This window comes from Chenopodium quinoa, unplaced genomic scaffold (assembly GCF_001683475.1).
Source record: "Chenopodium quinoa cultivar QQ74 unplaced genomic scaffold, ASM168347v1, whole genome shotgun sequence".
Taxonomy (NCBI): Eukaryota; Viridiplantae; Streptophyta; class Magnoliopsida; order Caryophyllales; family Amaranthaceae; genus Chenopodium; species Chenopodium quinoa.
In genome coordinates, this window is record NW_018744367.1 from 5,345,172 (window position 1) to 5,357,048 (window position 11,877).

Genomic DNA, 11,877 nt, shown 5'->3' on the forward strand with positions numbered 1-11,877 from the left:
ATTGGGTACCAAAGTTCAGCATTTCTGAGTATATGGCTGATGAAATACACCGGGAGCTGTTTGTCGTCTCTCTCAGCAAGGAGAACAGCACTAAGGGAGTGATCTAAGACGGCTAGGTACATGTACAGAACCTCCTTAGGCAGGGGGCTCACTAGCCTTGGCAAAGAATGCAAGTGTTGCCTTAACCTCTGAAATGTCGCCTCAGCCTCTTCTCCCCACTCAAAACTAGACCTTTTCTTGATTGCTTGGAAGAAGTAAAGGCACTTGTCAACTGATCGGCTGAAAAATCTTCGCGGTGATTTCATGTCAATCACTGCCTGGACCTTTTCCGGATTGGCCTCTATGCCTCTTTGATCAATCAGAAATCCGAGAAACTTCCTAGACTCAACACCAAAGACACACTTCTTGGGATTAAGCATGACCTTGTGCCGCCTGAGGGTGGTGAAGGTTTCTCGGAGGTCAGCTAGGTGATCCGCTTGAAGCTTAGATTTGACTATCATGTCATCAATGTACGCCTCTATATTCCTTCCGATTTGATTGATGAAAACCGTGTTGATCATTCGTTGGAAGGTAGCAGGCGCATTCTTCAACCCAAACGGCATCACCGTGTAGCAGTACAACCCCTGATCAGTGACGAATGCCGTCTTTTCCTGATCCTTCTTCCATAGGGGAATCTGGTGGAAGCCTGAGTAGGCATCCATAAAACTCATCAAGGCATGACCGGCTGTGGAGTCGACCAGGTTGTCAATCTTAGGAAGTGGGTAGCTATCCTTCGAACATGCCTTGTTCAAATCTGTGTAATCTACACACATCCGCCAAGTACCATTCGGCTTCTTGACAAGAACAACATTTGCTACCCAATTTGGGTAATAGCATTGCCGAATGAACCCAGCATCCAGGAGCTTTTTGACCTCGTCAGCTGCCCCCTGAGACCTCTCCTCACCATGATCCCTCTTCTTTTACCTAACCGGCTTTATTTTGGGATCAACAACTAACTTGTGGACAACTAGATCCGGGCTGACGCCTGGCATCTCTTCCACTTCAAAGACAAAAATGTCTTTGAATTTTCTCAAAAGTTGGAGCAGGTTTGCCCCTAACTTTTCAAAAGCTACCGTCCCAACCTTGACTGTTCTGTCATGACAGCTGTCGTCTAGGACGACATCCACACTCTCACCAGCCGGCTGGGGCCGGGAGTCATTCGGTCTTTCCCCGACTAGTGATTGCTATTTTGTTTTTCTGGCGAGGGCCATCTGGTCCGCCTTTCTCTTTTTACCGGCTGCCTTAAAGGCAGGCGCGGCTTCCTTGTCCTCGAGGTCAGCAGGTTCCTCATTATGACCGGCTGCTGTAATAGTCGGCCTGACGTCTGAAAGATAGCACTCTCTTGCCGTCTTTTAATCCCCACTAAGGGCACCCACTGATTCGTCATCCCTCTGAAACTTGATCATCATAAGAGAGGGGATGATGACCGCCTAAGACTCGTTAAGGGTGGGGCGGCCCAGAATAATATTTTAGGTGGTCAATTCCTCGACCACCAAAAACTTGACAACCATGTGTCAGCCTTCCCCTTTGTCTCCTAGCCAAATGGGTAGGTCAATCCTGCCCACCGGATGCACTACCCCTCCCCCAAAGCCAACTAGGGGGTGGGGAGCCTTGTGCATGCTTCTAGGCTTGTACTTCAGCTTTGCCAAGCATTGATAGCTGATCAGGTCAGATGAGCTCTCGGTATCGATAAAGATCCGGTCAACTCATTGATTGGCAACTTTGCATTCGATGACGATGGGGTCATCATGGGGCCGCCTGACCATGCCCCTATCCTTCTTAGAGATGAAGACCTCAGGGAAGGTGTCTTTCGACGCCTGGCCCTCATCCTCTAGGCTGGATAATTTTCTGATGTTATCCTTGATGCCCCGGATGGTGGGACCTACGCTTGCGAAGCCGCCTGCTATGGTGAAAATATGTTCTTCGTTAGTTTTAGAGCTAGCAGCCAGTTTCTTGGACGGTTGTCCCCCACTTGGTTTGGGGTTGCCCTTGGAGTTCACCAGATAAGACTCCAGGCCCCCTCATCAGCCAAACGGTCCAATAGCCGCCTGAGGCTATAGCAACCATTGGTGTCATGGCCAACGTCCTCATGGAACTGGCAGTACTTGCTTTTGTCTCTGTTTTTATCAGAGCTTTTCATTGCAACCGATTTTTCAATTGTCAACCGGTCCTTTATCTCTGTGAGGATGGAGGAGCAGTCTTTGTTGAACTCGTACTTGGGGACGTACGGTTCCAACTTCCTTTGCTTCTTCTGGGACGGCTGACCTGGGCGGTTTGCTACCCAGACTTCTTTCCTTTTCTTTTTTTCTTTTTTGGCCGGCTAGGTAGGCCGGCTATCTCTCCTGTCGGACCGCTTGGGTTCCGACGGATGATTGATGGCGCAGAGCTCAGTTGCCTGTATATAGGCCTCCGCCTCCATCAGCGCCTCTTGGAGGGTAGCTACCCTCTTGCGGACCAGGTCAAATTTGAAAGTTGACCCATCCTTCAGACCCTTGAAGAAGTCTGTGTATGCAACCTCGTCAGGCAGGCCCTGAATCTGAATTCTCATCAGATTGAAACGCCTGACATAGGAGCGAAGTCCCTCCTTGTCACCCTGCTGGATTGCCCCTAGGTCGAGACTTGTCTTTTTTGCAGGGATATTCATGGAAAAGTTGGACGCAAACAGATATGTAAGCGTCTTGAAGTAGTAGCTAAAGTTTTTAAGGAACTTGTAAACTGTTCACGGATCATTATAAGACAACCACGATAAAGGGACAACGATAGGCAATAACGATTGACCCGTGAAGGTTTAACCTCATTCATAATCCACGGGATTGCATATGGTTGAAACTACGAAAGGAGGATCGGGGATAATGATACGAAGTGAGTCATGGAGTCACATTCGCCTGTATTTGCCTCTACTCGATTCTTATAGTGAAAAGTATTTCCTGCAATCTTAAAGGCATACAAAAAAAGATTCAATTTGCTCCAAACTAAATTAGGCCAAATTAGTTGAATAATAATGCACACATAATTCTATAATATTAGTGATCACTTAATTAAACAACAAGATTAAAAAGGAACCTAAACTAGTCGTCCAAATAATCTCATTAGTCGTGATATTCAATTACAATATTCCCTTTAAACATACAATATGGTGATCAATAAATATAATAGAATAAACATCAATATTGGAAGCAATTTAACTAGAATATTGTTAGTCAAATCATCAAAAATACAAAAATAGACCCTAACATGATACTAGAAATAGTAAAATTAGAGTAAGTAATTGAATAAATTACTCACATTCCACGCTTTTTTAAATTGTTACATCATGAATATAACGTTAGTAACTTCAAAGAATAATAAATCGAATTGAAATTAAATTAGATTAGAGTTGATTTGGTCCAAACCCTCAATCGATTCTACCTTTCACGCCTTAGTTTAAGTGTGGAACTTCAGGTGTTGTACAGACTCCTTGGAGTGCTTAAGGAAGGAATGGTGTATTTAGGAGAATAGGTTTAAGGCTTAGAATGTGAGAGAGAGAAATGAGAATGTATGTTGGTGCCCCAAAACTCGTAAATGAGCTTCATATTTATAGAGGAAAATGATGGACTGAAGTACGAACACTAGAAACGAGGTGCTACTGAAGAAATAGGTGTCGTGGTGGCACGACAATATATAGATGGCATGGCACGGTACAACTGTTGGGTTTCGTAGTGTCCAACACTACGTGGAATGAAACCCTCCCAAAATCCGCACACAAATTAAAGCAATTAAACATGCATATTAATTAACAATCACATAATTAATTAACAAAGTGAGAGAGAAAGACAATAATACCCTTGATGCGTGCTTCGCTCTTTTTAGAGCTCGAACTTGAAAGCATAAAGCTCCGCAAATGCGCAAGCCTCCAACTTTTTGAACGGAATGACTCGTCTGGGGCCATGTATGTGTCGACATCATAGTCGTCACCACTGCCACTTTCATGGTCTGTATGGACCTCAAGGTCAGTCGTAGGTCAGCTGCCCTCTACATTCGGTACAACATCAGACGCCATCTCAGTAGTACTCTCCCCACAGACAGCGCCAAATGTTTCGGGTGTTTTTAGTCCCTCGGGAGAGTTACAATACTGGGTATGAGCGCCTGCCTTCTGTATCTGCAAAACCACGAAACTCCAGTTGGGTGGAGTTCCGCCTCCGAAGATCAAGTTAGTATGATTCCGGATGAGTAAGCGTGCGGAAAGTAAAATGGTTGTTTCTCTCTGATTCAGGGAGATTCCGCAATTAATATTGCTCGAGATTTGTGTATGTATCTATGAATTTTTTGTATATATCATATTGAGGAGGATTCCTCTATTTATAGCAGATGAGAATCTGCTCCCCCACGTGGCATCCTCTGAGTGGATCCCCTTAGGCTTGTAAGAGGGTGACACGTGTCAGGCCCTCATTGAGCCACGTGACAGGGGTAATTTTTACCCCAATCAGTTATAATATAGCCTTATTTTACCTAAGAAAAAAAAACAGAAAGATTTACTGCAACAGCCCAGAAAAACAAGAAAAGGAGCAATATTAGTGACTAACTCATAATTAACCAAGGTGTAGAAAGAGGACTGATGCTTATAGTTGTAAACATAATAGTTAAGAGGCTTTTTACCTATGATTTTGGGTGAAATTTAATACAAATACTTTGTGATGCAAGTGATACAACTTACAAGTAGAGGTGGCCAGTGGGCCGGGTTAGACCCAGCCCACCCTAACTCGCACAGCTGGTGGGTCACGTGGGTCCGACCCGGTTTCAATCCGGCACAGCCCGGCACAGCTCGGATTTAATCCGGGTTGTGTCGTGGGTCCAAAATTTTCGACACAACCCATTTCAACCCAGCTCAGTTTAACCCGTTTGATTCGACCCAAATCGCACAACCCGTTTTGACTCATTTAATTCGACACACCTAGCCCGTGAACCCACCTAACCCGACCCACCTGGCACAACCCAGCCCGCACGGCCCACCCGCACGAATGACCCACCCAACCCGCACGAGCCAACCCACCCAACCCGCACGCATGACCCACCCAACCCGCACGGCCGGCACAACCCGCACGGCCCGCACAACCCGCACGGCCCGCACAACCCGCACGGCCCGCACAGCCCGCACAATTCGCACGACCCGCACGGCCCGCACGGCCTAACATCCATTTTAAAAAAAAAACGGCTAGTTTTTTGTATCTAACGGCTAGTTTTTTGTATCTAACGGCTAGTTTTTTAAGTGTATGATCATCCATTCTATTTTTCCTATAAATACCAATTCCATTTCACTCAAATTTCCACACAAATTCAAGCTTTCTTTCTCTCTTACTTAAAAATTCTTATTGTTCTCAAATTCTCAAGTGTTATATAGAGTTATATTTTTGTTAAAAAAAATCTCCTTAATATTATTATTAGTATTCTTAAGATTCTAAAAAAAAAAAGTTCTTCTCCATATTATAATTAGTAATCATACAAAAAAAAAATGAGCTCAAGAGGAGGAATGGGAAGGAGTCAAAGTGGTGGTCGAAGTGGTAGCCAAAGGAGTGGTGGTGCAAATTTTTCGTATGAAATTAATACGGAAAATTTAAACCAATTTGTCAATGAATATGGAGATTATGGTTTAGGAGATAGGCAAAATATTCAAACGTCTCCACCACAACATTTCTCCCACGAGTCCCACCAATCATCAAGTTCAACTATGCCACCTCCATCGCAACCAACATCTCAACCTTCATCTCAAGGTAATTTCTAATTAAATTTTTATTGTTATGAATATTTAAAAAAACTATTATTAATGATTATAAAGTTAGTTTAGTTTCCAATTTTCTATGATTTACAATTAGTTAATTACCATGAAAAATGCGTTTAAATAAGTATAATTAAAATATTTAAAATTTAAAAGCTTATTTTCATGAATAGCATTTAAAAATTAATTTTAATAATTTGATTTATGAAAGGTGGTGGCGGTGAAAGTAGAGGTCGAGCACATTTTTCTTGGGTGTGGAAACATTTTGAACGAGTTGAGGTCACACCCCCGGGATGGCAACCTGGTCAACCAAAGAGGTTCACGTGTACATGCCTAGTTTGCAAGGCGCTAGGTGCAAATGTCAAGTCATATAATTGGAAAACGGGAGATGGAACCGGAACCTTGAGTCGGCATTTGCAAAATAAACACGACTTGTTCGAAAATGGCCCCCGTCCTTCGGGGGGTGGCATCCAAACACAATTGGGTGGATACATGAACCAACCCGGCGGAGGTACACCTTTCATTTATAATAAAGATAGAATGATTGATGAAATGAGTACTTTAGTTATTGCTAATGAATACCCTTTTAGTTACGGTGAAAATGCAAACGTTGAGCATTTTAATAAAGTTGCATTACAACCTGCATTTACTCGTGTCCCCCGAAATACCCTAAGACGTTATACACAAACTTCTTATTATAAGTATAGGAGTGGTTTGATTGAATTATTTCGTACTTTTGATGGTCGTGTTAGTTTTACAAGTGATACATGGACTTCTAGTTTTGGCGAACCTTTTCTTTGCATTACTGCTCATTGGGTGGATGATGATTGGTTTATTCAAAAACGTATACTATGTTTTCAAGCTATGGAAGAAAGGCATACCGGTTTTAACATCAAAGTTCGTATTTTGGATTGTTTAAAAGAATTTCACTTGAATAATAAAGTTTTTTCTTTGTCTCTTGATAATGCAACTGCAAACACAAAGTGTATTGACTATTTGAAAAATGACTCCGAGTTGAATTTGTTGTTGGGTGGTAATCTCTTGCATGTTAGATGTTGTGCTCATATTTTGAATTTGTCTGTTCAAGAGGGTCTCGCTGAGTTGCAACCATTGCTAAACCCAATTAGAACAGTTATAAAATGGATTAGGATTACTCAGTCAGTTAGAAGAAAGTACATAGCTATGTGTAAAGAGAGAGGTCTTAAGAAAAGACAATGGTCTATTGATACCCCTACCCGTTGGAATTCTACTTTCAAGTTGTTGAGTGATGCTATAAAGTATCGTGATATTTTGACCCAACTTTACAATGAGACTCGTGTTGATCCTACTGAGTTAATAACCGAAAGTCATTGGACTAATGCTTCTTTTGTTCGTGATGTTTTAAATGCTTTTGATAGTGCAACTCATATTTTCTCTTATATTTATGAGCCTAACGTTCATTTAGTCATAATTGAGTGTGTTAAAGTTGTTCACACCATCGAAGAGCATATGAAGATTGATGGACTTCGTCCCGTTCTTGATAGCATGAAACGTAAGTGGCATACTTATTTTAGTGAATTTCCAATCATTTATGGAATTGCTGCTATTCTTGACCCCGGTGTCAAAGCTGAAGGTTTGGAAAATCTTTTAGAATTTTATTATACAAGTTTAAGTATCGATTATGATGTTAGTGAATATATTAACAAATGCAAATCTGTTTTGGGAGACCTTTATGATCATTATGCATCTATTTATGGTTTTGATTTGGCAACACCAACTACTACTAGCACTTCCGATTCTAGATTTGGTTTTCTTGATAAAGTTATGAAAAAAAAAACACAAAGCATCTACATCATTCTCATCATCATCTTCTTCAACACTTGCTATTAATGATTATTTGTCATATCAACATGAGACCAACAACGACTTTCAAATTATAAAATGGTGGCAAGAACATAAAAAAAGTTTTCCTATATTGGCGAGAATTGCAAAAGATATACTTGCAGTTCCCGCTTCATCTGTTGCTTCCGAGTCTGCTTTTAGTGCAGGTAGAAGAGTGTTAGATGAAAAAAGATCTCGCTTAACTCCGGAAAGCATTCAAATTTGTGTTTGTAAGAAAGATTGGGATCAAGCTGAAAGAAGAACTCAAGGTTTAAAGGAAGACGAAGACGATGAAGATGATCCTGTGATGATATTGGAGTCGTCAACGGATGATGCAGCTTCCGGGGATGATGATGCAACAAACATGGGTGGCTAGAAAAGTCTAAATCAGGTACGCTAAGAACTACGTGGGCTTTGATTCTTTCGGGATACGTAGGCAACTTATTTTTCGAAAATTACAATTTAATTGCAAAATTAAATTTTAGTTTTCTAAAGATAGGTCCAAGCCCCCCCCCCCAAATTTCAAAAGAAGTACAATATAAGAACTACGCTGGCTTTGATTCCTTATTTTATAATATAAGGATACGTAGGCATCTTAATTAAGAGCAAGCCATCAAATTGTTAATTTTGTAAAAATTAAAACACCACACAACCCACCCGACCCTAACCCACGAACCCACCCGACCCTAACCCACAAACCCACCCGACCCTAACCCACCTAACCCACAAACCCACCCGACCCTAACCCACTAACCCACCCGACCCTAACCCACCTAACCCACAAACCCACCCGACCCTAACCCACTAACCCACCCTTCGACCCACCCTAACTCACTAACCCACCTTGACCCGTCTAACCCACGAACCTAGCTCGACCCACCCATGACCCGTCTAACCCACAAACCCAGCTCGACCCACCCACGATCCGTCTAACCCACAAACCCAGCTCGACCCACCCACGACTCGTCTAACCCACGAACCTAACCCTGGTGTGTCCAACTTCTCCGACCCAACCCACGACCCGGCCCACCCTACCCTACGTGTGTCGTGCCGTGTGTCATGAAACCCCAACCCGCGACCCACCTAACCCTAACCCAGCTCGCACGACTCGCACGGTGGACACCTCTAGTTACAAGACATCAACCCTAAATCTTTTAACATTATAATAATAATATTACCCAAATAGGACAACACCAAACCCCCCAAAAGGGGCTATATTTAGCCCTGCTTTCTTCTCACAATCTCACTTGATGTGTAATTTATAACAGATATACCAAGTGACTGAACAAATCAAAGCCAGTAGGTGCTAACAGATTTCAGTTGGAGTTGCGTCTTCTGTCGAATATCTGCACCTCTTTCTTCTTTCATGCTTGGTTCTAGGAAAACAAGTAAGCATAAAGCTGAACTTACCATTTCCTGTTGGACTTGCTGCTTTAGCCGACTAGCTGCATTTCTGTAATTCCTTGCTTCATGCACTCATATTCCTGATCCTATCCTAAAGATGGTAAATTTTGAAACAGAAGAGGAGAAAGATGAGTTTGGGAACCAGTCCAATTAGTTTTTAATGCATTAGCATTACGAATATCCTAATTCATTCATAATGGTGCCACAGAAAGAAATGTATATCATGGAAGCTATCTGACATAATTTTCCCAGGTGAACGCCCTCAGTCCTCCCATGGAAGAAATGTAACAACTGACCCAATTTTTCTTTCCATCCTACAACAAAATTAACATCGAAAGCTGTCTAATTATAGGTGCACTGTATTCTTTCTACACGAAACTGTTGCCTCCTTTTCTAATGAAATTACGGTCTATGTCCTTTTTGTTGTCAACACCCAAAAAATGCTTAAAGATACTAACTCAATTTTCAGCTCTAAAATTTTCCAAGCCTTGTTAAAATTTAGAAAAAATTGAAAGATACATTTACAAATACTTATAATAGCTATAGTATACACAGGTTTTCATTTAGATGTAAACAATAAAAAAAAAATGTTCAGATAGTTCATGAAAAAAAAAATTCAGAAACTTAAGAATGAGAAGCACAAAGTTGAGTCAACATCAACCCACCACAAAAAGCATCAATTAATTCAATAGACATCTAATACAAATTAGCCTATGCCTCACTTGCATAATTGCATAAACATAGCTGCTGTTCAATATGCAACAAATATAAATATCCAATTCAGGATTCCAAATATATATATATATATATATATATATATATATATATATATATATATATATATATATATATATATATATATTACCAAGATCAAATATTAGTCCATGAAATTGATAAATCACTTTCATTTCATTAATAGTTCAATAGTCTAAATAGCCCCATTACATATTTAATATAAACATCAATCCTACCACATAATAGTTTCTTTCACATTTAAGCATAAGTTTCAAATTAAAACTAATTTGATTTCTGCTTCAATCTTGGAGAACTCCTTGACCCATTTGGAGTAACAGACAAACCCTTCTTATCCCCATTCTTCTTACTCATTTTTTTAGGAGTAACAGACACAACATCCTTTTCTTTGATTTTCTCAGATTTAGAATTTTTTTCATCATATCTACCTTCATCCTCCTCTTCATTCAACACCATAGATCTCCTGCTTCTAGTCCTCAACGCAACACCGCCTTCCGAAACAACAACACCATTGCTCACATCCTTCAATGGGGTCCTCCGATTCGCTTCAGCAACCAACTCAAAATCATCCCCAAGCTTCCTAACTAGCCTCCTCTTTTTCATACCTCCGTTTCGCTTCACTTTCCTAATCTCCATTTCAATCTCCTCCTCCTCATCCTCCTCGTCATCGTCATCGTCATCATTATCTTCTTCTTCTCCTTCATCATCCACCACCTTGACTCTCTGCCTCCGCTTCTTCGAAATCGGAGCAGGCGGAGGCGAATCAACACCCTTCAACGGACTATTCTCCATCTTCATTTTAAAAGACTTCTCCCTCTGTTTCCTAAGCTTCTCCACATTCCCCTCGATCTTCCCCTGAAGGCGAAGACGATTCAAGCAAAGACCACCCATGGACCAGTGAGCCTCATTGGCCCAAGACATGAGCGGATCGAGTACCGGTGTCGGTGGATCGACACGCTCATCGCTGAACTTCACATCAGTATAGAACCTAGGCCGAGGAAAGCTGCGGCCGTAGAATCGGGCAGGTCGAAGAGGGACTACCATTGCAACTGCTGTAAGATTTTTCAGGGTAAAGAGATGAGATTATTGCGAATTTAAGGTGTGAGATTATGTAGGGTTTTGTAGATTGAGTGTAGAGGGTGTTAATATGTAGAACAGCGATTAAGGTGACTGAAGATGTTTGGCGGGAAATAAGTGGCGGTAAAACTCCCGCTCTATAATATTGCGCGCTTTGCAAAATTTTGTAGTTCGCGACTTCGCGCTTTGGGATATAAATAATTAATTCGATTTTTTTTTTTTTTTGGGGCAAATATTCATCATTGGTTGGTGCACCTGCATGGTACACCCGGATCAAAACTAGTTTAAAAAAATAAAGCGGAAAAAACATAACTTATATTTGTAATGAACATCACGAATTTATAAAAGAACACAACATTAAAATATAAATAACGTAACAATTTTGGTGAAACAGTTTTTAAAAAAAGGTACAAGATAATTACCAATTGATTTTTACAATGTATTTAATGTCAAATCATTTCAAAATATTCAGTTTTCTATAATTTCTCTCTCCAAAATTATTTTTATTAAGATTTCATTTTCAAATTTCAAATTTTAAATTTTGAAATTCATTTTCAAAATTTCAAATTCCAATATTTTTGTATTCTATTCTCTTTCTTTAAAAAAAAATGAGCTAGACCCAATATCTCAACATGAGATACATTAATGTATCTCATCACAGTGGCATATTTGTAAATAAGAGGAATTATATGATTTTTTAATACTTTTTTGTACTATTTCTTTTATGTTCACCTTCTTCCTGACCCATATTTTCATCCTCATCTTCTTCATGCTTCCTCCTCCATAGAAGTGGATCGTGAACACCCATTTTCACCACCATATTATCGCTTCCTCTTCCTCCGGAGAAGTGGGTTGTGAACAACCACTGTCACCACCATATTATCGCTTCCTCTTCCTCCGTAGAAGTGGGTCGTGAACAACCACTGTCACCATCATATTATCGGCAACTTTTCCACCGATTAAACGAAAACCCTTACGAGAAAAGAAGGGCA

General features: G+C 40.8%; 1 protein-coding gene across 1 annotated transcript; it reads right to left on the bottom strand.

Annotated features, from left to right (window-relative positions):
• Nucleotides 1–9,932: 9,932 nt before the first annotated feature.
• LOC110696597 (myb-like protein V) lies at nt 9,933–11,293 on the bottom strand. The gene has a single exon (XM_021873939.1). The coding sequence runs from the start codon at nt 10,850–10,852 to the stop codon at nt 10,073–10,075; it is 780 nt and encodes a 259-aa protein (XP_021729631.1). The 5' UTR covers nt 10,853–11,293; the 3' UTR covers nt 9,933–10,072.
• Nucleotides 11,294–11,877: the final 584 nt, after the last annotated feature.